General features: G+C 48.0%; 1 protein-coding gene across 4 annotated transcripts in view; it reads right to left on the bottom strand.

Annotated features, from left to right (window-relative positions):
* Nucleotides 1-27,268, bottom strand: part of PTPN5 (protein tyrosine phosphatase non-receptor type 5) — a 53,911-nt gene that overhangs the window by 22,787 nt on the left and 3,856 nt on the right. Inside the window, exons 2-4 of one of the 4 annotated variants that reach the window (XM_019651410.1) lie at nucleotides 19,985-20,076; nucleotides 19,759-19,906; nucleotides 12,833-12,909 (exon numbers count right to left, since the gene is read on the bottom strand). In XM_019651410.1, coding sequence (XP_019506955.1) covers nucleotides 12,833-12,909; nucleotides 19,759-19,817 — 136 coding nt within the window. In that variant the 5' untranslated portion in view covers nucleotides 19,818-19,906; nucleotides 19,985-20,076. Of the gene's footprint in view, nucleotides 1-12,832; nucleotides 12,910-19,754; nucleotides 19,907-19,984; nucleotides 20,077-27,268 lie in introns of those variants that run through there. The other 3 variants (XM_019651411.1, XM_019651413.1, XM_019651412.1) reach the window with 3 other exon arrangements.

Here is a 27,268-nt window from a genome sequence, read left to right as displayed (position 1 = left end):
GTATCGGGTGCTTAGTCTGGAGATGGGGAGGCTGCGGGGTGGGCAGGGGGGCTGAACACTCTGCAGACACCTGAGAGGGAAGAAGGCACATCAAGAGGCAAGACCTGTATGTGGATGCTCTGGGTAGGCAGATTTCCAAGTAACAAGAAATACCTCTAGGATCTGACCCTACAAGTCTCTACTGCAGCTCTTCCTGTCCCCACCAGTAGCTTTGTTTCCAGGAAGGTAACGTAGGTAGTAGCTCAAAGCAAAAGCTTTGGAGTCACAGAGACAGGTTGGAGGCCTGGCTTTGCCATTTACTACCTGTGTGACCTTGGGTAAGTGACTTAGTCTGTCCTCCCGACAACAGATATACTACAACTTGCCTCTTGGATTTTGAGGCTACTGTAAGGTGAAGCATTCCAAGGGCCTAGCCGGGTGTCCCACATAGGGTGAATGCTCAGTAACCAGTAACCAGAATTTACAGAGGAGGGGGTAACGGTGAAGGAGAGGGGAGCATGAGGGAGAGGCAGCAGTCAGGACTTCCCTTTCATCTGCCAGGTGGGCCCTCCAGGAGGACAATGGGTCCCTGCCCCCACGTGGGGTGGGTAGGGGCTTTGAGGCTGCTGACTGGCAACTGGGATGGTGGATAGAATGGGCATGGAATGGGGGTGGTGCAAGTGGGGCAGCTTTGTCTCTGGCAGTTAATTAAATCCAGAATGCTAACAAGCTTTCAAAACAAAATGCAACTCAAGTACTCTCTGGATGGGATATAATAAAATGGTTCTATCTGAAATAGAACCGAACAGCTTTGTTGTTGCAAACAAAGGCCCAGTTCTTTGCGCCTCTCTGGAGCGGGGGCCCAGAAGTACAAGGGTGAAAAGGTCAATGAAACTCTGAGGGTGCAGCATCCCCCGCCCCCATGCTGAGAACTAACAGAACTGACAGAGAGGCCCTGCAGGGAGGCTTAAACACAAACGCACGGAAGCAAGGGGCAGGCTTGCAGAGCATCTTGTTCCACCCTCCCATTTCACAGACCAGGAAACGGAGGTCCAGAGAGGAGGCACCAGCATCGGCACGCATGTCTTTCACCTTCTGGCTCGGTGCTTGCCCACTAAGGCAGCATGGGAAGTTTCACAGTAGGGGTCTGAAGGTTGGAGGCCCCAGGGCAGCAGGCGGCTAGGTCCTGGCTTGGGGTTCTTTGGTGGGTCCTAGGAAGTGCCCTCAGAGGTCTAGGAGAGTCCAGGTGATAGGAGGTGAGCAAGAGTGACCAGAGACCCTCCCAGGACAGTAGTGACAATGAATCCCAAGCCTCCAGAGATTGCCACCCTTAGGTGGTCCCTCTACAACTGGGGCGCCTCACAAGGTTGGCAAAGTGTCACGAGGCCTGAGTGGCCGTTCAGCTCTGTCTCTAGTGGACTGTGGGATCCTGGGCATCTCACTGCCTCCATGGACTTTGGAGGCCTACTGTAAATTCGGTAGGATAGGTTGGCCCTTCCAGCCCTAAAGACCCACTGCTGCCTTAAAAAAAATAAAATAAAATAAAACCTGAGCCCCAGCTTTAGTTTAATTCAATGGCTTCCTCTTGTTCTTAGGATAAAGACCAAAATTCTTCCCATGGCCAACAATGAAGGCCCAGCATGCTCTGGGCCCTCCGTATCTCCCCAGCCTCCACCCACACCGCCTTTCTTTTAGTTCTCTCTGCTCCATCTTCTTCCAGATCCTCTCCTGGAACCGGTCTTGGAAGTAGAAAAGTCTGGAAACTGGTCCTTCTGCTTCAAGAAATTCTCACACAGTCCCTAAGGGGGAAAGTCAGCCGAGGTCCCCTTCCCTGTTGTCTGTGGTGGGGGTGGGGGTTGTGGAGGCATCTGCAGGCCCATCGCTTGGGGAGCCGGTAGGCCGTGTCCAGGGACGCACTGGGGAGCACTGTTCAGCCCGTGGGAGCAAAGGATCAGAGTACATACGGCACCATGGAAGGATCTCAGAAACCGAGTGCTGAGTGAGAAGTATGAACTCTAACACAACACAATATTCACAAATAAAAAAATATATGCACAGAAAATATCGTAGCAAAAGATAACTAACACAAGCAGTTTTATCCATTCCTCAGGTAATGTGGACTTTTACACCAGGCCAGGACTCCCACTGGGAAGAGGCAGGCTTGAGAGGTTAGATGGGGCTGAGGGTTGAACCACCCTGGTGCTAGATGCCTGGAATAATTGGGTGGGCGGCTCAGGTTGGCAGAAAGTGATCCTGGGCTGGGTGGAGGACAGGAGCACACTTCCAGACGGTCTTGTTTGCGATGGAGAAATGGTCCGTCTTAAGCTAAACCAGCGGTTCTCAACCTGTGGGTCGCGACCCCTTTGGGGGTCGAACGACCCTTTCACAGGGGTCGCCTAAGACCATGGAAAACACATATTTTCGATGGTCTTAGGAACCGAGACACCGCTCCTCTATCCGTCTCCATGCTTCAAGACAAAATTTCATTTATTTGTAATTAGAAATAAATATTTCACAATATATAATTACATATTGTTTTTGTGATTAATCACTATGCTTTAATTATGTTCAATTTGTAACAATGAAAATACATCCTGCATATCAGATATTTACATTATGATTCATAACTGCAAAATTACAGTTATAGAGTAGCAACGAAAATAATTTTATGGTTGGGGGTCACCACAACATGAGGAACTGTATTAAAGGGTCGCGGCATTAGGAAGGTTGAGACCCACTGAGCTAAAGGATGTTCAGGAGGGATGTGGGCAAAAAGATGAATGAAAAGGATGCAATGGTCACAGTTAGCCAGAGACCGAATGAGCCAGGGTAGAGGGATCAGCTCTGGGAACCACTCCAGGCTGTAGTGCTTGTAGCAGAAGAAAGCCAGACTGAGAGGGGACTGAGAGGGGAGGCTGATGGTTGGTCCTTAGAAGAGAGGAGCTATATACAAAGCTTTGTCTTGGTTTAAGAAGATTGCATGGGGAAAAAAAAGATTGCACGGAATGGGCAATTTGAGGCAGGCTTCTCATCTACATTTGAAAAGGGGATGGGACCCCAGCTGATGTCCGGTACACGCTTAGTCAGACAGTCTAGTTCCTCCCTTAACAACTTTCCCTGGCCCCTTAGATCCTTCAGATTTTAATCACTCAAGATTAAAAAGAAATAGCCCTGGGGTCCTAATAAGCATCTCTATCAGTCCCGTGGCATAATTTTCATATGCGTGTGTGAAATCTCAAAGTTTAGAGATATAAAGTGATTCCTGCAAGACTGCTAGCTCAGAAGGAACAGAGCCTAGATTCACTCATATCCAGGGCTTCTGAATTCAACAATGAGACACCGTAAAAAATGACATGTGAACAAGACAGTCTGGTGTACAATCCCTCATTCACATTCTTTATCTCACTGCAGTCTCACAAGTGCCACGAGAAGGCTGCTTGTCCCATTTCACAGGGGAGATGCAGATGGCACAATGCGAGGTGTGGAGCAGCACATGGGCTTGTCAGAGCCCATCTGTGAAAGGTGATGCCCAATGCAGGGGCAGACACACTCAGCACTGTCTTCACACCCAGGAAAGTGTCCCTCACACTGGCCTCACACTTTAGAGAGGCCCTGCTTCACCCCTTCACAGGCATGCTCCTCCCCATGGTGAGAAGTTCATGGAGCCAAAGCGACATTCCCCTCTTTAGACCACACACTGGGCAACACAAACCTCAGAGTTCCCTGCCCAAACAGTCCTAAGCCTGATTCCTGGGCCTGCGTGGTCCTCATCCCCGACAACTGTGCTTCTGTGGGCCTTGGAGTAGCTGTAGAAGGTGTGTTTGGAGCTTGGATGTGTGGGCTAGGGTACCCATCCACAAAAATGTGCACAAGAGCCCCCGTGATGGTGGACAGAGCCGGGGTGGCTGGGGACTGGCTTTCCTTAGGTTCCACATTTTGGTGCAGAACTCTTGAGGAGTCAGAATTCTAAATCTGAATCTGGTTTTCAAGTTCCTTACAAGGGAATATTTGTCAAGGGAGGAGGACACAATACATTTTCATTTGAAAGCTGGTTAGCTTGATTTCTGACTCTTAACTGTTTAGATGCAGACATAGCATATGTAGGCCCTACAAATGTTAGGGGTGGGCCTGCATTCAGCTATGCTCACTGCAGATTTAAATTACAAAGGGTGAGTAACTTAAATAATGGAAAGCTCGGGGGTTAGAGGAAAGAATGAGACAGGAGATGGAGGCTGAATGAAGAAGATTTAGGGGAGGAGAAGCTAGTATTAGGAGGAATGTGAAAGCTTATAAGGAGGGTACTTTGGAGGATTCAAGAGGGCCACAGATTCTCTGTACTCCTCCTGTCAGAAGGCGAAACTGATTTCCCTCCTCTTGAATCTGGGCTGGCCCTATGATGGGCTTTAGTCAATGAAATGTGGTGAAGGGACGCTGTGTAACTTCTGAGGCTGGGCTTTCAGAGACCGGAAGCTTCTGTTTTTGCCCCTCTTAGAACGCTCCGTTTGGGAAATCAGCTGCCATATAAGCAATCTGACTACCTTGAGACCACCATGCTGGGAGGAAGTCCAAGTTAGCTGTATGGAGGGAAAGGCCAAGTGGAGGAGCAATGAGGTGCCACATGGAAGAGAAGCTGTTTTGGACCTCATCCCAGCTCAGCGCCAGGTGGATACAGCTGAGGGAATAACCTCAGCTGATGCCACACGGAACCAAAGAGCCGCCCAGCCAAGCCCTGCACGGTCCTCTGAATCATGAGAAAATAAAATGATTGCCGTTTTAATTAAGCCACTAAGTTTTGAGACGGTTTGTTAGATAGCAATAGATAGCCAAAGCAGGTGCTGACACCTGAAAAGGAGAAATAAGCTTAAATGGAGAGGTTTTTCTTTAAAAAATTTTTTTTTTTTTTTTAGGTATAAAGAACTTCCTGAGAGCTGGGGTGATTAGCCCCCTGGCCAGGCCACACAGATAGGTGACAGCATCTGTCACTGCATGTCTCACGAATACAATGGATGCCCATTTGTCTGAATGGGCTTTAGCATCAACTTGTGTGGAGGCAGGGGATGGGACCAGACAGCTTTTCCTCCAGTTGCAAAGACTGTCTTTCTAGTCTCCTCACACATCCAGGTGTCTCCCTAGAATATCGGAACTGTTTCTATCCTGGTGAAGGAAAATGGAGGACTGTCTTCCCTGCAACTCTGGCCCCTCTTCCCGCCTGACTTTGCTAGTAGCCAACACTCCTGCATGTGTCTGTGCTGGTTCTGTGAGGTCCCAGGCCTGTGGTGGGGAGTCAGGCAAGGTCCACAAAGCGATCCTGTCCACTCCACTGCTGTAGGACTGGCCTGGGACTTGACGCACCACTAGGAGCTGGGCTCTGGGAACACGCAAAGCGTTTTCTGTTCACACTCCATATCCTGGAACATTCATTGCCATCATTATGACCTACCATTTATCAAGCACTGAATAATAAGCACTTAACATGCATCAACTCATTTAATCCTCACAAAATCTCTGTGAAGATCATATCATATTATTACCTTCATTTTACAGTGAAGGGTTTGGAGCTCAAAGTAGTCAGATAATTTACCCAAGGCCATACTGCCGGTCTGTGGCAGAGCTGGGATTTGAACCCAGGTCTGTCTGCCTCTCCACAGGCCCAGCCACCTGAGCTCCTGCCTCCGTATCTCTCCTGGTGTCTGAGAATAGTTAACCTACACCATAGCTGACCAGTGAGTACCTGGCTTGGTACTTCTCAATACAATGGTATTACAGAATGCTGTCCAATTAGGGTTCTTTGCATATCCAAATGATGTTTTGTTTTTCTTTCATTTCTATTCCAAAGACTCAAGTCAAAGACAATTCATTGTACCATCATCCACAATAAACACCCCTAAATGCATTTAAAGTCTTGGGTGAAAACAAAACCACCCGTTAGCAGAGAAATAAAAGTCTGAGTGTTGACAGACACAAGTGACATCTCAGCAATACTACTATATCCAGGTCTGTCTTCTCTGTGGTTGTCCATCTGGGCTCCTGCACCTGCTCCCAGACCAGTGTGAGCCAGTACTAGGCACCAGACTGGGGTGACTTTGTGAGAACAAGGGTTAGCAGATGGGGACAAGGCCCATTACAAGGTTGACTTGTTCTTTAAAATGCTTTAACAGCCTGTTCCTACAGACATGCACCAGGACCCTACTCATCCTTCAGGTCACAGTTTAAAGGCCATTTCTTCCAGGAAGCCTTCCATGATCCGCCCCCCTGCCAACCTCCCCCAAGACAAGGTTAGATTACCGTTGCACCCTTCCATGGAGTCCTGTCTGCCTTGAAAGCAGGGACCAGGTCTAGGTCTGTCTTGCTCTTCACCGTATCACCAATGCCTGGCACAGACTGGATGCTCAATAAAAAGTTGTCAAATTGATAAAAAGTGTCAGGCTGCCTTTTCAATCGACCCTTGTTGGCTTCTGGCCTAAGATCTTATCCATGCCGTAATGGGACCGCTGTGAAAGCTGGCCTACCCTCCCTGATGGCCAGAGAGAGTGGCTGCATGATTACGGTAACAAAAGTGTCCTCAACAGACCTCCCCTTTACTTTGTAAGAGGCCACCCATGGTGGGCAGTGGCCTCTTGCTGAGACCTACCTACATCTCGTCCCCATCGAGAAAGGGTCCACTTGATAACCACAATGACACAGAGCCTAAGGCTGGTGGAGTGTCCGGAAAAGTCACTGGGACTTAGGTGGGGAGTGGGTATCAGAACCACCGGCCTAAGAGACCAATTGCTCCTACCAGATGGGCAATGGCCTACTCAGGCCTCAGTGTCTATTCTCAACCTTGCATAGAGCCAGCTAATTATGACACACTTAAATCTCAGGATGGCAGTGACATCATAGCTCCAGCCAGCTGCCAGCTGTCTGAGGGCTGTGGGAGCACCTTGTTCCTAAGAGCAGTGTTGTCCTTAGACCTGGGCCCTACACGCCCTCTTCTCTGGCTGTGCCATTCCCTGCATGGTAAGAAGGCCACAGGGCCCAGGAGGCAGGCCCACGCTCCCCTTTCCAGGCCATGCTCTGGCTTCTAGGACTCCAGAGCTCCCTGCCTAAATGGCCTGAAGCCTGCATGGGTGCAGGTGCACCCTTCTGAAGGTAGACGTGGTCTCCTGCTTGGGGATCTTTAGGTTTGAGGGGTGGCCAAAGAGCACTATTGGGGCACAGTGTGGACCATGCTTGGGCACATAGACTGAAATGCCCACATGCATGAACACAAGGTCCCTTGCAGTGTAGGACTGAGCAGTGGGTTGACGCACCACTAGGGGCCCCATCTGTAGTCTGGCCTCGGTCCCTGCAAATGTTAGGAGCAGGCCTACCCGTGAGTCTGCCCACTGGAGACACAGAGCAACACTTGGTGATGTCATGCTATCACTAGCACCTACTGTTGCCTTATTTACTTCCTTCCTTCCTTCCTCTGCCCTGTATCCCTGAGGAAACTGCCGGTCCCAAGCTAGGCCCCAACTGGTGCTGGCTGGGGAAGGAGCAGGGGCCCAGCATCAGCAGGGTTGCCTGGTTTCTTGCAAATGTGAACACCTACGCATGGAAGAGGGGGCGTGTGAGTTGGAATGTATAAATGTGTTTGGGTGACTGTGAGCAAGTAAGTGAGCAAGCAAGGGGAAATGAAAGAGAAGAAAAGGAGGGGTGACCATGTGAGAAAGAGTGTGAACATGAGGGGAGAAGAAAAAGAAATGTGTGTGTGTGTGCACGGAGCGGAGAAGGCACCTGGGTATACACCGAGTGCCTGCTACAGTACCAGGAACCATGTGTAACTGACGGCCTGGGGACAGGGCAGAGAATAGGAGGGAAAGAGTGTGCCTGCTTGTCTCTATGTGTCCGGGAGAAGGGATGTGGCTGCAGGACAGAAAGAACTTAAAGAGAGAATGAGAGAGCAAGCAAGTTCGTCCATCTCTAAAAGCATGTATAGTGAAGGGGGGTGGGGGGTGGGGTGGATGATGGAGCCACGGAGCTAAGAGAGCCCGAGTGTGCAAGAGGTGTGTGAGCTTGAGGGCGGGTGTGTGCCTCGCAGGACCCTGTGAAACAAAGAAAGACAGGGCATGTGTCTGGGTGACTGTGCGGGTATGTGCATGTGAATATGTGAGCATGAGGCTGTGACAAGTAAGAACACATACGAGTGTATGAGCACCTGTGTGGAGTGCCCCAGGGGTGTGAGCAAACATGCCTGCCCCCGGGGCAGCTGTGCGTTGCCTGGATGTTGGCAATGCCTGACATGGATGTTTTCACCCATGAATCTCAAGCTGGGAGGACTGTATGACCTGCTTGGCGTTGGCTCAGGTCCAAGTAACTGTGGCTGGGAGTGCTGGTCATGTTGCCCCAGCCTGGCGGTACATGGAAGAATGAGTGAATCAATCACCCAAGCATGGCTGGCCCTCACTCTGCCTTGCCTCTCGTCTCGCCCAGCAGGAAAGACAGCTGGGAGGGGGAGAGATTACATGAGGGCTGTATTTTTATACCATCATTACACAATCGCATGCAGTGCCCATTGGCTCATTCTAAAGGCCCAGCATTGCAATTCTCCTAGCCTTTATACCTCTAGCTCCTTTTATGTCCAAGTTGCAGTTCAGGTGAATGATTTTAGCTGACAAACATTTATGGAAACCTACCCTTTACCAGGTTCCAGAACCACCCTATTTACAATGCCAAACCACCCTCCAGTACTTTCTCATCCCCTGCTTCTTGGCCTTAATTTTCTCCATAGCACTTATTATACTATATACAGAGGGTGCCAAAAAAAGGTATACACATTTTAGGAAAGGCAAAAACTTTATTGAAATTGTAACACTCAATATATACCAATAACAAAAGATGAATACTGGTCACGTTTGACTTCTGCAATTACAAGAGGTGCTCAAAGTGGTTACCATCAGTGTCCAGACACTTCTGATTATAGCGACTACTGCTTGAGCAAAGTTGACCAAAGTGTCCACTTGTATCGCTGCGCATGCTGTTTCAATTTCTTCACACAGTACCATGCGTCTCAAACTTATCATGAATGCGTGCAATTGTTAGGCGTTGTTGGAGGTTCTGTTGCATACTCACACCTCCATTATCGCTGTACTTCCACAATGTTCTCGAATTTCAAATACCACTTCAAAATGGTCTTGCGCTCCTTGAGCAACAACCATGCTTTGGCCATTTTCTCTGACTGTCCTGTCTGTCGCATGGTGATGCTAGCATTCATTTGATTAACGCCATCTTTTTTATTTTATTTTATTTTTAAAGATTTTATTGGGGAATTGGGGGAGGGGCACAGCATTGGGGAATCAGGGAAGGGGAACAGACAAGTTGCTGTCCTTTTGTTCTTCAGTCTAGTTGTGGAGGACATCACTTCACTGGTCCATGTTGGTATTGTGATCATTGAACTCTTCCTGGGTGAGGCAGATCAGTCGCCGGCCACTGGACGGTCGCTCACGGCAGCTCTTGGCAGCTCTCGGGGCTGCCAGCCACTCACGCCGGCTGCCAGCCACTCATGGTAGCACGGCAGCCCACTGCAGCAGAGGCTGCAGCCTACGCCTTCACCAGTGACTCACAGCAGCCCAGCTCCAGGTCTAGCTGTTGTTCACCATCTTAGCTGTAGAGGGCAGAGTCACTGGCCCGCATGTGGGATCTGAACTGGGGCCCTGCTGCTCAGAGCTGGCATCCCAAACCAACTTCTAACCAACGTGCCACTTGGCTGGCCCTAACGCCATCTTTTGAGCGAACGTCATACTACACATTGCCACCGTGATTCAATCCAAGTTCAAAAAGTAATACATAGATAACATCTCTTAAAATGTGTAAATATTTTTTGGCACCCCCGGTATCTTAGTTATTTTGTCTATCTTTCCCTTAATAGCAAATGCCTATGCAGCACCTGCTGTGTACCAGAACCTGTTCTAAGCTCTCTCTCTTTTAATTCATTTAATCCTCCAACAACTCTGTATGGCAGTGAATATTATTCTTATCATTTTGTGAGTGGGCGGCACAGAGAGGTTAAGTAGCTTGCCCATGATCACCCTAATGGTAAGTTGTGGCGCCAAGCCTGGTTCAGAGTCCCTGCTCTTAACCAGCACATAATACTGTTCTGTGAGGGTGGACATTTTCTCAGTTTAGTGCGTTGTTGAATCTCCAGTGCTTACAAGAGTGTCAGTAGGCGCTCAATGAATAGCCAGTGAAAGGATTAAGAGATGAGTGAATGAATGCTGGACATGGAGGATGAAATAGAGAAGTATTTGCCTTCGTAGAGCTCATGGTCCCATAGAGAAAACAGACAAAAAGTTACTTTAATATCATTTCAAGATGGCATCGTGGGAGTCTAGAGGAGCACACAACTTGCCTGGCCTCTGCAAGACTGGCAGGTGTGTGAGCTGCCACCTTCTCCAAACTCCTCCCTGGGGACAGACACACCTTCGCTCTTCCTGCCTCAATCTGCAGGGTGTCAGAAGATGATGGTGGCTCCATGGAGACAACGGAGGCAGGATGGGGCAGAGTCCAGGAGTATGAGCTCTGGAGAGAGACTGCCTGAAGTGAATACTCACTCTGTAAAACACTAGGTAAACAACCTGGACAGACTCCCTAACCTCCCTGGGCCTTGGTCCTCTCAACTATAAGATAGGGATAGCAAATGATAGTAACTTCTTCAGTTAACTGAGAGGATTGCATGAGACATATGTGTATAAGCACTGGGAACAGTAGGTAGCATGAGGAAGGCAGTGTGCCGGCTCCAATGCAGATGACCAACACTCTTCTTCCATTCCACACTGGTGGCTGGCTCTCAGGGAGGAATGGGAGGGAGGGATGGAATTAAACATGCTTATCACTATAGCCTCTCTGCTGTGGCTTCACCCCATTTTCCAGAGCAACTCAAAGCAAGAAAGGGACGATGTCTGCTTTAGCCACGACTATTATTCCTAGCACCTAGTATAGAACCTAGTACAGAACAGTAGATTTTCAATAAATATTTGTTGAATAAGTGTATGATTATATTTATTTAATCTTTGTGAAGATAAATATTCATAGTGCTATTGTTTGCATTTACAAATGAGATACTAGAGGCCCAGTAAGATTAAGCAACCTGTCCAATAACCGCCTGTAAATGGAACAGTCAGACTCAAAGGCCAAACCCCGTGCTTTCTCCTTCACACCACACTAATCTCTGGATGCCTATACATCATATCCTACTTTCCGTGGATTTTTCTAGCCAGTGGGGCCATCCCTGGTTGTAGAATCACCTCCGAATTCTATGACTCATATCTGAATCACAGAACTGTTCAATAGTTGAAAGGGACTTTTGATGTCATCTCGACCTCCCACACCCATTGTGGAAATTTCCTCTCCAATGTCTATCCAGAAAATATTTGAATGCCTCTGGTGATGGAACACTCATTTTCTTCCTCTTAAATTATCAAGTTCAATGACTGGACCACTTTTAGCGTCAGAAAGAAAGTTCTGCATTCTGTGGGCCAACAGGCCTCTCTTTAATTTCGATGTATTGGGTTTATGCCATCTTCCTCAGATACACACAGAAAAAATCGGCTGTCTCCTTCACAAGGCAGCCTTTCAGACAGTTGCAGACAGCTTTCACATCCCTTTGGAAAATTCTTTTCTTCAAGCTAGTTGTTTCCAGTCCTCACGATTCCTGTGCCACGATGGGGTCCACCTTAGACCATTTTCAACAGGCTGTCCAAAGTGTTTTTGAGAAATGGCACCCCTACTGGATAAGGTGTGAATTGCATTAAGGGGCTCCATGCTTACCTTGCTGCCTGAGGGGCTTCAGCAGTACCTGGGGCACTGGCTCATGGTGTGAAGAAAATAACCACTTATTTTAAAGAGTCATCACTTTAGAGGCATACCTAGTTGTTTTAAATGTCTATTTTAAAGAGTGTCACTGAAGACTCCATCCTAAGGTTCCTTGCCAATCATGAGGCTTCTGATAAGCTACAGGTTTGGGACTTCAACATTAGAATTCAAATGCCTGGGTTTTTGTGTGTGTTTGTTTTAAACAAAAAGACTTGGAAGGAGATAGGAAAATGTATGCTGTGTTACAGGAGTATGTTGATTTTTCTTTTTTTTTTCCTATTTGTCTTTATTTTCTAATATTTCTACAATGGCTATTTCTTATAAGAAGAAAAAAAACAATGAAAGTTTTCTAAAAAAAAAAAAACCAAACAAAAAATCCTACTAAAAACTCCCCCCATTTTCCTTCCCTTTATTCCTTCCAGGGCTGTTTAACACGACTTATTTGATCTACAACTGGACCATGCTGCCACTCACGGGCAGGAGTGCCTTGGTAATGTCTCTGTGGTGACCACAGTGGCCTCTGGTTCAGACATCCAGGCTCCCCCCAAGTGTGGTCAACCAGACTCACACAGCACAACATGACATTCACAACCAGGCTTCTCACCAGGGCTATCCGGTAGTTTCTTCACCCCACCCACCCCACCCTGGGTTCATGCCATAGACAGGTTGTTTGTGTTTCCTAATCTTACCTCATGAAGTCTGCCCAACACACTACGGGTCAGTGGTCATGTTCTGATCAGCCGTGGACTCCCCAGCTCTTCACCATTCTCTCCACCCTCCCAGCACATCCTCAGCTACCCACTCTTCCCAGCCTAGAGCAGCTCCAAAGGATAACAGGTCAGAAAGACATCAGGGATTAGAAAAACAAATCCTCATTTAAATGAAGACCTATGGACCAGCTGAGTCACTCCTCTCCAGCAAGTTTGCAGCTAACCAGGCTTTACTCCAGCCCCAGGGACCTCTGGGGCTCTCTCCTTCCATTCGGAAGTCTGGGGGGCACCTGCGTGCTGGGAAGACTCACCCGGCAGCCTCTCACTGCAGCACATGTCCAGGGCCCCTCCCGCAGAGTCATCAGCAGCGTGATTCTCTCTCTCCCTCCTGCAGCAGAATCAAAAACATGAAATGATGCTGTTGGGCTGGGATCAAGACAAAAGCCTGAGCAAAGATAAAAAGCCTTCCTTTCTTGCACTGTGTCCCTTTGAATAACCCCACCCCATCAGGGGAACCTGAGGACAAGACCAACCTACCGAGGGATCGGGCTGCAGAGGCAGCAACAGGATTCTGCAGGTATCTTCCATATGCAATCAGCAGCAACATCATCATCACTATAACCATCTATAACACCATCATCTCTACCATGGAAGGAGGCCTTACTATATGCAATGCACTTTTCAAACTTTATTACACTGAGTCTTTATCATGACCCCATGAATTAAGGATCATTAAGCAGGCTCAGAGAAGTTAAGTAACTTGCCCAAGGTCACACAGCTCATTAAGGTGGTGCTGCGGATGAAATTACAGTCTAGGACTCTAGGCTCATGATCTCACTGCTGTGCTGTTCCTCCTCCTAGTTCCTGTGTGTTTAATAGTTGAAAGCATGGGTGAGCAAGAAGAGGGGTCCGGGTAAGACACAGTCTGTGTCCTGCTCCCCAAGGCCTACAAGTGCCCAGTGCCTCAGGCAGTGGACAGCGATATGCGAAATTCTTCTTCAGAAATAGGTAGAGAAGAAGCGATAGGTAATTTTTGCATAGTCTAAATGTTCTACTTCTTTTTGAAATCAGAAAACCCTCTTTCAAGACTATCAGGGACTATCCTGGAGTCTAGCTTTTCCCAGCTGACTGATTCAGGGATGGACACACCAACCAGCCTGGGTCAATCAGATTCTCTAGCCTGCACTTTTCAAATGTACTCTGGAGGGCCTGGAGCCTTCAGTCACTGGTGTTGAATCATGGTAGCCACAGTGTTCTGGATTAAAGGTCCGAAAAAACCTGCTGCCAAGGGCCTCGGAGCTGCCGCATTCCTGCCCATTCTGAGTCCTGAATGGGCAACGTGTTCATCAAGACCATGAGATACCCCAGAATCCTTCCAATAAGTTCCAACATTTTAGCTGAAGCCAGTGGGATTTGATTTCTGAGACTGGCAACCAAAAGAAACTTTAATAGAGTCTCATTAGCATAATGCTTCCACGAAATCTGAGCAGTCAGCTGCTTCTCTGCCCACCAGTCCTGCAGTCCTGCCTCTCAGACTGGTCCTATGGCCGATTTCAGGCCTGGCTGCAGATCCAAAACAATTAAGGGCAGGCAGACAGGCTGGGTTAAGGTGCTCGCAACTGGCACTGCATTATTTTATTTTTTTTCCTCACTGCAATTGGCAGGGTCTCTGAGAAACCCATATCCCAGAGCCCAGCTCTCTTGCAGAGAGGTCTGCTTTTGTCAAGGCCCTTTAAATGTCTCCTGAGTCCCTCCACTTTTCTCCTTCTCCACCACCTCCATCTTGGTCCAAGCCAGCATCTCTTGCCTAGATTACTGCAGCAGTCTTTTAACTGGTCTCCAGCATCCATTTAGGCTGGCCTCCAAAACAGTCTCCATATGCTCCAATACATATGGCTTTATAGGTTGGGCAGTTTACAACATTCACAACTGAATGGGGCAAGCTTGAGCTAGAATCAACTCTTTCAAAACTCAACATTTAATATATAACCTTCCTTGAAAACCTATTTTAATGGCATCATACTGTGCTTAGAACAAAGATGAAAATCCTTTAACAAAGCTTACTAGATCTTGCATGATCTGACCCTTGTTTATCTGTCCAACCTTATTTCATGTTTCTTGATCTCTGCACTCTAGCCACTGTGGATAGGCTCTTTTCTTTTCAAGATTTTATTGGGGAATTGGGGAAGGGGAACAGTGTTGGGGAATTGGGAAGGGGAACAGCCAAGTTGTTGTCCTTCAGTCTTAGTTGTGGAGGGCGCAGCTAGCTCAGCTCTAAATCCAGTCACCATCTGGCCACCTGTCAGCAGTTTGCAGCCACTCAGCTCTAGGTGCCGTGTTCAATCTTAGTTGCGGGTGGGCTTAGACCACCATCCTGTGCAGGAGTCGAACTGGCAACCTTGTTGTTAGGAGCACACGCTCTTACCAGCTGAGCCATCCTGCCACCTGTTGGCAGCTCAGCAGCAGCTCAGCTTGGGTGAAGCTCACTGGCCTACGTGGGAATCAAATCGGCGACCCTGTTGCTCAGCGCTCTTAACCAACTGAGCCACTCAGTCAGCCCATAGGCTCTTTTTCTTACAGTGACTTTGTATACACTTTTCTCTGCCTGGAGAACTCCCCCAGCTCAGTACTTTTTACTCATAGCACTTGACACAGTTTGAAATTTCATTTTAATTTATGCTGTTATTTGATTAACATCTCTTGCGACCATTAGACTACAAGCTACATGTGGCAGGGACCACCATTTCTTTTTTATTTACCATTGTATCTTCAAAGCCTCACACAGTGCCTGGCTCATAGTAGGTGTTCAATAAATAAATACTTGCTGGAAAAAATGAATGTTGGTCTGACCTTCTTGAGAAAATACCAGGAACCTCAAACATGGCTGCCATCTGAGCTGAGCTGCCCTGTGGGCGATTCTTTGTTAGACTCCTTGGAACCCTCCTCCAGAGCTGCTGTCCGCAGTAGTCACAGAATTACACATGTGGAACGCCCCTTATTTTGCAGAGGAGGAAGCTGAGGCACGGAATGGGGGTCTGACTTGCCTCAGGTGGTACATCACGCAGGGATTGGGATCAAGAACACCTACCCCCAATCTTCCAATCCTGAGCTTTTTCTTTCTTTATCCTAAAGAGCACCCCAGTTAGAGGGCAGCCCATTAGGGCTGGCCCCCTGGCTGGGTACAGAAAGGTAACCAAAATATCCATACCTCTGGAAGGGGCCCCAGGGGTGACTCACAGCTGCTTTCACACCTTAAGCCTCTCTGGCCCCAAGCCGTGTTCAGAATAGCTTGGTGCTGCATGTGTGCAGAGGACTCTATAAATAAGCTTCCTAGAAAATGACTAATTTCATAATCAGAAAAACAGAAAGAGTAGCACCTTGCGTTTGTAGAGGGAAATGGAGCAAGAGCCCGCTGCTCGGTCCTGTAGCTGAAGGACTCCAGGCAACCTCAGCCCAAACTCATATGTCTAGCCTGTTCAGGGGAGGGTTTTAATTAGATTTCCAAAGAACAGAGATGGTCCATTCAGGCTAGATGGAGAAACCTAGTCTCTGGGCATCGCCTTCCTTCCTCCCTGCCAAGAGCAGAAATAGCTGCAGGCTCCTTCTCTCTCCTTTATCAGCCAGGCAACCGGAGCAGAAAACTGGCCTGTGACAACAGACAGAAACTTGCTGGGGTGACCCCCCCAACTACTGCTGCTCTTAGAACCAGAGAACACCGGAGATAAAAAGACATCCCCCAGCCTGTCCCTCCCTCACTGGTGGCGAATGTCTGGGAACTAAGAGATCCATCCCAAAGCCATTGCCTCATTCAACAAGCATTTGCTGAGCACCTCGTATGTGCACGGCCCCAGAGCTGTCCCAGGAATAGTGACGAACAAGCCACGGCTCCCAGTCCTCCTGGGGAGACGCATGTGCAAACACGATGGCACCCACACCTGCTTTAATTGACACATGCACGTGACACCTGGGGAAGGGCTCAGTTCTGCTTGTGGTGAGGGGGCGGGGGGAAGAGAAAGTCTTTTCCAAGGGGAAGACAGGAGCTGGTTCTTAAAGGATGTTTCTAGGTGGATGACAGGTCACAAGGGAAATACCTTCTTGCATAGAGCAAATTGCAAGAGCAAGGCGTGGAGGCCCGAGATGTACAGAACAGGTGGCAGTAATTGGAAGCAGGCTGGTCAGTGGGATGGGAACGTGAAGCGGGGACAGGACTCAGGAGGGGACCGTGAGCAAAAAGCAGGCCTGGCTGCCGGGAATCCTGTTTCCTGGGGGACAGCCCTCTCCCCCCGACCATAGGGCTCCCCCACACTGAGGCGGTGCCACAGGCTCCCCAGCCCATGGCCTGGACTTGGGAAGTCTGTAACAGGAAGCGGGGCCAGCAGATAGGTCTGAGAAATTGACATTAGGCCCAGCTGGTGGCATCTGATCTGGTCCCAAATGACTCCTTTTTTTTATTGTGGTAAAATTCACATAACATAAAATTCATCATTTTAACCATTTTAAAGTGTACAATTCAGTGGAATTTAATGCACTCACGATGTTGTGCAACTACTGCTATTCTCTAGTTCCAGAAGATTTTCATCAGCCCAAAAACAAACCCCACTCCCTTTAAGGAGCCGTTCCCTAGTCTCCCCTCTCCTAGCCCTTAACAACCACTCTTCTTCTCATTGTTCTATATATTTGACTACTCGGGGTGTTTCACATAAATGGAATCATACAATATGAGGCCTTTTGTGTCTCGTGTCTTTCGCTCAGCATAACATTTTCAAAGGTCATCCTTGAAATGAAGGTGTAGCAGTACTTCATTCCTTTTTTTGGCTGAATAATATTTGACTGTAAGGATATACTACATTTTATTTATCCATTCATTAGGTGATGGACATCTATCTGGGTTGTTTCCATCTTTTGGCTAATGTGAATAGTGCTGCTACGAACCAAACTTCTTTTTCAAACTCTGCTTTCAACATGCTTATGACTTTGAGTAGTCTTCTCTCACCCTGGGCCCGAGGCCTCATTTATAAAATAACTGGTCAGACGCTAAGCTCCCTGCAGCTTGAATGTCATCACCATCATCTGTTCATTCGTATGTGTATCACGCAGCTACTCCACCCAGGCTGGGTGCCGGAGACCTGGCCTGGACCGGGCTAGCCCGCCCCATCTTCTCAGAGCTTGTGGCCGGTGGAGTGGGGTTGGGTAGACAGAACAGGTACCTGCTGTGGGCTGGGTGATGTGTTCTAAGAGGCCTGTCCGAGATAGGCTAGGGGCACTTCACCTCTGCCTGGGGGTGGGATGGGGGATGAGTGGGTGCTGTTAGGAGACATCCTGGAATAGATGCCAGCTTTGCCCAGCACTTATGCAGAGAAATAGCTGACAGGTTTGGGGAGGGAGGCAGAGCAGCCTGAGCCCTCTCCCCAGGTGGGTGAGGGACGAGGAGGAGCTGGGATGCTGAAGCCAGGGCTCCTGGGTAGAAGGCTGAGTCCCCAGGAGCCTTCTGACCCAAACCCAGGCAGACATGCCTTCTACTTTGGACTTCACACTGGCTGCCGGTGCCCTCTAGACACCCTTCACTGTCAATACGGACCTCCTACCACCCTCCCAAAGCGCGACCCCACCAGACTCCTCCATTTCCTGAATCACACCTGTTCACTCCCACCACCAGGCTTTTGTTCATGCTATTCCTTCAGCTTGGAATTTCCTTTCCCCATCCTGCCCAATCGTAGTCATTCTCAAGGTTACCTCTTCCATGAAGCACTCACTGATCTCTCAGGAAGAATCAAGCTCTCTCATCTCTGGGCTCTCCCACACCCCGAGCACACTTCTCTCCACCTCTGACTTTGTTTTGCTGCTATTGCTAGCTGTTTATGCACCTGCCTCCTGCACCGGGCTTCCAGTGACTTGCAGTATCCCACTCGGTCAGCCACCTCTGCATCCCAAGTGTTTGCTATAGGGCCTGAGTCTGTCAATGTCCATGTTAAAGGTCAAATGAAGGGCAAGGTAGGGTCTTGGGGTAGGCGCTGGAAGCACAGGCTCTAGCTAGGACCTTCCCAACCTGGAGACGATGGTCAGACCATCACCAGGAAGAGCCCATGTGCCATCCAGATTTCCATCAGCATGTTCAGCGTGCAGGGGCAGAGGACATGCTGGTTCCATGAACAAATGATCAGGCTGACTACCTCATGCAATGCGTCATGGGTCCCACAGCATGCACGTGGAGAGGGCTTGCCCTCCTCAGTGTGATGAGCTGCAAGGAACCACACACTCACTCACCTTGCTCCCTCATCATTCATTCCCAAGATGTCTAGATGGGGAAAGGTGCTATCTGGGACCAGGGCAGGAAGCTTTCTCAGCAAAAAAATACTGGAGACGTGAATGGAGGACAGATGTCTGCTTTAGAACATCCGAGTGGGCAAACTGAGGCAAGAGAGGTTAAGTGACTTGCCTCAGGTCATACAGGGTGTGAACAATTGTTTTCAGGTAGTTAACAAAATCCTGATTTTCTTTTGGGGATGACCTCGCTCTTCCTCTGTCACCCTGCCTGTCCCTTGTCACTGGAAGGGCCTAAGATTAGGGGCCAGTTTCATTCTGTGTCATACCCCAAAGCCTGCTGATAAGTGGCTTTTCTGCCTAAGTTACTAAGAGTCAGTTTATGTTGCTGGCAACCAAAGGACCCAGACTGATATGTGCAGCAAATTCGTGGAACAGATAGGCTGTGAGCCCAGGACTCCCAATGCTTAGTTCACTGCTATTTCTATCCTGCCAAGCTGCCTACCCTCCCTGCCCAGCTGTCCACTGTCCAGCCATCTGTCCCCACGTCTGAGCAGACGGCAAACTTGGAGTGTTCTGGATCCCAAACACAGGGTCTGAGTGTTCTCTGCTTGGGATGTGCCCAGATAAATGATGACTTCTCCTCTATCCTGCTCTGTTGGTGGGAAACGGGGGCGTAAAGGTGGCAGAGGCCCAAGGGAAGGGAAGATGGAAGGAAGGGTGCTGGAGAGGCCCAGCCTGCACAGGGGTTCAGGCTTCTCAGAGTTTTCTATGTTGCATGTGAGTCTGATTCAGGGACTGGACCATTCATTTGCTCAACGAGTGATTACTAAACACCTACTATGCACAGCCCATGGTATGAGGCCCTGGAAATACAATGAGCTATAGGCTCTCAGGGCATCACGGGGGAGTGCAGGTAAACAACAGGCCATGGCACATTTGATGGGAGGAGTGGGGGCGCTGTGGGGGTACCTACGAGGCCCCTAAGGAAGCAGAATCAAGGATGGTTTCCAGGAATAAATCTGTGATGCACATGGAGGAGGAGCAGGGGCCAGCAGCTGTGGTAGGAGAGAAAAGCAGGTGGGGCGTTCCAGGCAGAAGAGGACACGTGGAGGCGCCTGGAGCTGAGAGAAAGCAGAGCACGTTCAAAGAACAGAAAGAAATTCAGTATGACAAGGGTGACATGGGGCGGGGAAACTGACCAAGACGCTCATTTGTGATGTTCTTCCTCTTGTTTGCCTTCTCCCTTCTTCTTTCCAGAGAGAGGAGGCACACCTCAATTCTTAAAACAGCCCTAGGAGAAACATGCTATTACCTGCATTTTCCAGATAAGAAAAAGGAGATTCTGAGAAGTGAAGTGACCTGCCACAGGCCACACTGCTAGTACTGACAGATCTGCCTCTCACCTCCCATATTCCTAAGCTCTCCTCTCTTCTGGCTTTCAGCCTTTGTTAAAACTATGCTCTGAAAATAGGAAGAGAGTGAACATCAACGAAACAGCAGGCTACAGCTGTTGTGACATGTACAGACATACCTCGTTTTATTGCGCGCCACTTTATTGCGCTTCACAGATGTTGAGTTTTTTAAAAATTGAAGGCAAGACCCTCCAGTCGCAATCCAAAAAGATTACGACTCACTTTATTGCGCTACTCACTTTATTGTGGGAGTCTGGAACAGAACCTGCAATATCTTCAAGGTATGCATGTATGGTCTTTTAAAAATTCCTCAGCGTAAGTCTATAGGGCAGCATCCCCGTCTTACAGATGAAGAAAGTAAAGCTCAGGTGGTGAAGTGGTGGCTGGGCTCACACAGTAGGTGAATTAGTGAAGGCGCCTGAGGGAGACTCCAGTGTGCCTGTCCCCATACTCAGGGCTCTGAAGGAGCTCATCCCTGCAGGGCCATTTGCTTTGTGTGTCCCCCCCCAGGAACAGAATGACTGGAAATCCCTTGTCCACCTGAAAAACAGCCCAGGGAGCCCTCCTTGGAAGATCGGCTTGGGTGGGGAGTGCGTGTAATGCCGCTGTGCTACATTACTGAGGTGACATCTGCTCACTAGCCAAGAGCTCAGCAGCCCTGAGCTCTAGTCCTTGGCCACTGTGTGATCTTGGGCCAGTCATTTCCTCTCACATGAGTCTCAGCAGCTCCAAACAGAAATCAAAGGACTTCAATTTAATGACTTTTAAGGGCTTTCCCATAAGGTCCAACTTCAATTCTGGGGCCGGCAAGGTTTAATGAGGTGGATGGTGGCGGAGCAGCACGGGACCAGCAGAGGGCGCTCCCAGGATCAGGGAAACAAGGCATTGGGCCATAGAGCCTGGCAAAGGCTGCCTCACCTTCAAGGGTAGAGGGCAGATGCTGCCAAGGTCGTGTTCAGCTGTAATAAGGAGTGCCTGCTTTGGAGAGTCCTACCTGTGTGGTAGACAAGAGCCCAAAAGAAGATCAACTGAAGAGCAGGATTTCAGAGTTCAAAGGTCATCTGGTTTAACCCTCTGTTCTCCAAGACTCCGAAAACACTCTATTCTGCTCCCTCTCTCCACCCCCTCTAGTCCCCAGGTATGCAGTTTAATTTACAAAGAGAAAACAGGCAATCACAAAAGCGAAGGCGTGATCACACTTCTTGTGGGGTGTTCTGGTATTTCCATTCGGTTAGACGCTCACCCTTATTTGCAATGTCTTGGAATGCACTTTCCCCTTCATTGGAAAAGCCCCCCTTTCCCTTCTCTGCTTGGAAAACTCTTTAAGGCTCTTCAAAGACCCTGTTCAGATGTCGCCTCCTCGGTGGAACCCTCCCTGACTCCCTTAGGAAAACCTGGGTACTCCTTTTTCTGTTCTCACCTCTACGTTTGGTAATCATCTATTGATACCTGTATCCCTGCCTCACAAACTTGTGGTTTATAATCACTGCAGCCTCTTTTTACCGAGTGCTTACTGTGCGCTGGGTGCTGTGCCAAGCGCTGTGCATGACATCATTCATTTCTCATTATAACCCTATGAGCTAAACACGGTTATAAATCTCCTACACATGTGGAGACTGGGACCTGGAGAGACCCAGTCACTTGTTTAAGGTCACACAGTTGGTAAGTGGCAAAACCAGGCTTCAGATTGAGTTTGCCTCCACCCGAGGCCCAGACTTTATTTAAACCATTAGGTTTACAGCCTCTTATATGGACTTTCCTGTTTCCCATGATTACTACTCTATCTGGCACCAGGCAAATAATCAAGACATATTTAAAAAAAAATAAATAAATGAAAAGTGGGCTAGAGTTTGCGCATGTATAAATAGCTCATTAAAGCCACTACAAAGCACAGACTTTGGGATTGGGTTGCCCAATCATGAATCAAGGCTCCCCTACTGGCTGCCTGATTTTAAGCAAGACACTTGACTTCTCTGTGCCTCAGTTTCCTCATCTGTGAAATGGGGATAACAGTGTCTACACTTCAGAGGGCTCTCTGCGTGGAGATAAAATGAATTTTGATCCTCACACAACGTTTTTACAAGAGACGCATGTAAAATGCTTAGAACAGGGCCCAGTGCTCGTAGATTCAGAGAACAAACTGATGGTTGCCATATGGGAAGCGGGGTTGGAGGCTTGGATGAAAAAGATGAAGGGATTGAAAAAAAACAAAAGAAGTAAAAATTTTAAAAGCCCTGGTTTGTGGCATTTGTATACATTTCCATGGTATAAATGCTCTCATCAAGGCAGATTTCAAGCTATGACTGTGAAGGGTTATGTTGCCAGTCTTGGAGGAGGTCAGAAATTTCACTCCAACTCTCTATGCCTCAGTTTTCTCATCTGTAAAATGGACCAGTAATAGCACTTAGCTCAATATTATTGTGATGAGCAAACAGAAAGCCTTGCACATACTACACTATGTAAGTATTAACTAATACTATTGTTGTTAAGCGTTTCATCAACACTTAGGCTCACTGATGCTTGTCTGGCTCTGACACTGGCCCAGTTCCACCTGGCTTTCCACTTTATGCCCTGGCAGGCAGTTTCTGTCTTGGTCACCTGCTCTCTAGGACTGGGGTCTGTGTACTCTTGCAGCTCTCCCCCATCCACCTGGAACTAGAATTCTGACCTAGCCTGTGCTGGCTCTACACCCACCCTGATCACAATTGATTTTGTGCTGTGGTCTCTACCTGCCTCTGGTTTCAGCCCTAGGCATCCCTGATGCCAAGCCCTGGCCTGGACGGCCAAGGCCGCCTGTGCCTTGCTCCAGGTTGCCCATGATGCTCTGCTCTTCATCGATTACAAAACCACTTCTCATGGGGCATGTAGCACTCACAGAGGGGAAAGCTGGGATTCAGAGCTAGGTTGGCTCCCCTGCAGCTAGGGAGGCCCCCAGCTCCTTCCATACCACACTGAGGGGTCTAGTCCTATGTCAGGGCCCCTCCCTCAGCCTCTGATTTAACCTTTCTGTGCTCGGGCACAGCTAAGCTGTGGCAGCACAGGCTGGGAAGATCCTGGCACTTTAGGGTTTGGTAGTGGAGTCAGGTCAGCTGATTCAGATGTAGGGCCTGGCAGAGGCTGCGTTTGAAAGCATTAGTGAAGTCTGAGGCTCTTTTGCCAGGAGGGAGAATAGAATGTGAGCTAGGAAGTCAAATGGAATGGGAAAGAAAAAAAATAAAAGCCAGATGGGACTTGGGCAGGGAACGGGCCTCCTTCTATATCCACCAAAACAGGGAGCCCAGTGTAGAGCAGGAGGGAAGGCGGGCAGGGCAATGCACATCCAGCTTTTTCCTATATACTTAGCTTTCGAAGGAAGATGGGAAGGCGTGACCAAGTAAAAAAGAAGGAAGGAAGAAATGCGTGAGAAGGAGGGAAGGGCAGCTGCGTGGGACTCAGGACCAGGGTCACGAGAGGACAGATCAAGCCCATGAACAGGCTGCCCTGGATCACGCTTTGAGGCTCCGTATGGATTACCCGGACTACGTAACTCCCTTGCTCAACTGACTCCTCTTTAAAACTCCTGGAGCTCACCTCCTCCCCGCAGCCTTCTCTGATGACTCTGATCTCCTCCCCATCCTCCTGGCTCCCTGTGCTGTACTCCTTGGCATTTATTGATGCCATTTCCCATGTTGACAGGTCCTCTGGGGAAGGGCTGGAGGTCTCTGCCTCACTGGCAGTGAGTTTCATGCCACATTTATCATTTGTAGTCAGAGATGACCCTGTCTTTTTTGAACACCTTTCTTTTTATCAGCTTCAGAAGGTGGGTTTCAGACATACAATATTGAAGACCCAGCTTGTCTCTAAGATAATTGTAGACCCAGCTTGTCTCTAAGATAATCTTGAGATGTGACCTGTTATAATCTTACATCCATTTCTTCACTGTCAAGCTCTGAGCTGGGCTGGTGAGGATACACGCAGATGATTAAGACCCAGTCTCTGTCTCAACCAGCTTCCGGTCCAGTAAGTGAAGTCAGAAATGTGCTATGGGTCAACCGAGGCTGTCTTATGGGAGTCCTAGGAGGGCGCAATGGGACAGTCTGCCAAGCTGCACAGAGAGGTGATATCTGAGCATCTCAAGCACAAGCAGGAGTTCACCAGACATTTCTGGAGGACATTTCTGGCAGAGAACTCTGCCGGGGCAAAGGCCTGGAGAGATGGAAGGGCCAGGTGTGCTGGGAAAAGGCCACCTCAGTGCAGCTGGAGAGTGGGCAGGGGAGGGGACTCACATCACATGACAGAGGGTTTTGTACATCAGGCTAGGACATAGTGACTTTAACTCACAGCCCATATTTTTCTCAGTGGGAGTAAGGCAGCTATCACCATTCTATTTGGCAATTAGAAGCCTATGTGTATCAGGTAATGTGGGGTTACAACAACACCGATGGATCTCAAAAATTACTTTATGATCTCAAAAATTACTATATGATTCCATGTATATGAAGACCAAGCACAGATAAAACTCATCTACAATGACAGAAACAGGAACAGTTACCACTGAGGGTGGGTACTGACTGGAAAGGAGAAAGAGAGAACTTACAGGGGCCATGGAAATGTTCCACATCTCCATCTGCGTGGTGGTTACATGAGTTCATACAATTGTCAAAACTTAACGAAACACTTAAGGCCTATACACTTCCGCGTTCTTAAAATACAGAGGGTACCAAAAAAAATGTATACACATTTTAAGAAAGGAAAAAAACTGTATTAAAATTGTAATACTCAAAATATATCGATTACAAAGGACAAATTCAAATCATGTGTATACATTTTTTTGGTATCCCTGGTATATCTTTAAAATGCGTGTGAGCATTTTTTTGGCTGTCACAATGACTGAAGGGGGTTACTGGTAAATATTTAGGGGATGAGACCCAGGGATGCTTTGACAATGAACTCTCCTACGTGGAAGCCAAGAGGTTCCCTGTTGAGAAAAAGTGTTCAGGCCATAGGAGCTACAGGGGTTTAAAAAACAGAAAGAACTGTCGACAGCTGGGTTTTTTGGGAAGACAGAGCCATGGCAGTGATGGGAGATCACAAGGTCCAGGCATCTCAGGGCAGTGAAGTGATGCAGAAGGTAAATATGTGACCTCCACTGTCACTCTTAGAGCTTGTCTTTGGCCAACTCCAGCAGGAAGGAGCGTGGCTTTTGCTCCATGTGCCACAGCTCAGCGAGGAAAGCTTTCTTTAGTCTGAGAGTCTGGGAATTTCAGAGCTTTGCTAGACATCGGTGGCCAAGTGCTCGTCCCACATCCCGCCAGATGCAGAGAAGATGGAGATGGAGTTGAAGAAAAGGGGAAAGGCTTCTTTTCCATAAAGCCATAGTTTAAAATAAGGAAGACATTTTCAGTGATAGCACTGTTTAAAAACTATAATGGGTCTTTTAATTTTTCGTTTTTGGGGGGCTGGCCTGAGTTTCCATTTTTTAGAGGCAACACGACAGGCAGAATCAGATAGAATTTGGACCACAGTACCTAGGGAGTCTATGGTTCTAAGAAAACTTAGACCACATGTCAACTTGTGCTCTCACAAGGTCCAGCCCAATATCTGGCTCTGTCTGCAGATGGGAGCATCCCATCTCCCCTATGACATCCCATCCACAAAATCATCTGAGTGTCACAGGGAGCCACACCCCCACTGTGTGACAGTGGTCACTGTTCTCCAGAAAGACAATAATGTGGGGCTACAGATAAAACAGGTCACAGAGCTTAGTGCTTCAGGGACCCAGAAACCCAAGTCCTACCCCCTCAGAGATAGGGACACTGAATTTGGAAGAGGGGACGGACCTCACCCCAGGTCACTTAATCACGAGTAAGCTTAGGGCTGAACACGAGTGCTTACACAGAGACAGCTACGTTGACCCACACCAGTAAGAATGCTGGTTCATACATATTTCATGATGAGTTGGTTAAATTTTTGGTGTCATCTATTTTGAAATGTTCACATCTCCCCCTGTGTTCAACTTCATGGAGACAAAAGCTTTAAATGATTAGCCATCTTCTGGAGTTTTTCCATTCCCACTTATAGATCCATTTAAACAATTAATTAGGTGCCTTTAGAATTTATACTTCTATAAATAATTTCTCTCTCCCTACTCCCCTTTCTGCCTTTTTGGGAATCTGTCAATTTATTGGAAAAGATGCTAATTTCTTCTTCTGCAAATATAGGCCTTTGTGCTAGAGATGAGTTTCTTTAAAATCTCTAGGAGGGAAATGGCAGAGTTGCACAAGGGAAAATTCGAAATGAGGCCAGAGGTTGTGTATTTGCACTGGAAGGGGGATGAGGGAAGACCAAAAATGTTACCGTCTTAATTGTTTTACATTCATTTCAAGTATGTTTTACTATTTGGTCTTAATCAACAGCAGTGTTTATAATGTCAAGACATAGTGAATAAAATATACAGATTTGACTCAAATTTTCATATTTAAATGACAACAGATATTCAAGTCATCTGAGCTTTATCATTTGGATCATACTATACCTTACTATGCCCTCACTGTGCCATAATATCTTTACTTAATGGTTCATATAAGTCCAAGATATGAAGTTCCATACATAAATGTTCATTTCCAACATTCATTCATTCAGCAACTATTTAGTGAGCCACTGCAGAGTGTTAGGCTTGGTTTACAAGGCACAGAGGATACGAGGATAGGACTCAGGTTCTCTTGGATTCACTAACACTGTGATTTACTATTCTTCAGGCACCTACATGACCTGGCCCTGCTGCTCTCTCCTACCTTTCTTCTTCCCACCCTTCCTTTTTGCCTATCTCTTACAGCCACACTTGCTGTTCCCTGAAAGCACCAAGCTATATCAACCACAGGGCCTTTGCACTTGTGGTCTCCTCTTCCTAGAATGCTTTTTTATTCCCGAAGGTCTCCTCCTCACTTGATTCAGGTATTTGTTCAAATATCACCTCCTTAAAGACTGTTCTATTTTAAGGCAAATCTCTTCCTCCATTCTTGCCCCCAGTCAATCCTTCCCCTGCTTAATTTTCTTTAGAGCATTGCTTATATCTTTGCTTATATTTTATTT

This window comes from Hipposideros armiger, unplaced genomic scaffold (genome assembly GCF_001890085.2).
Source record: "Hipposideros armiger isolate ML-2016 unplaced genomic scaffold, ASM189008v1 scaffold_159, whole genome shotgun sequence".
Lineage (NCBI taxonomy): Eukaryota > Metazoa > Chordata > Mammalia > Chiroptera > Hipposideridae > Hipposideros > Hipposideros armiger.
The sequence above is the reverse complement of the archived record's forward strand: the minus strand, read 5'-3'. Positions and strand labels throughout refer to the sequence as shown.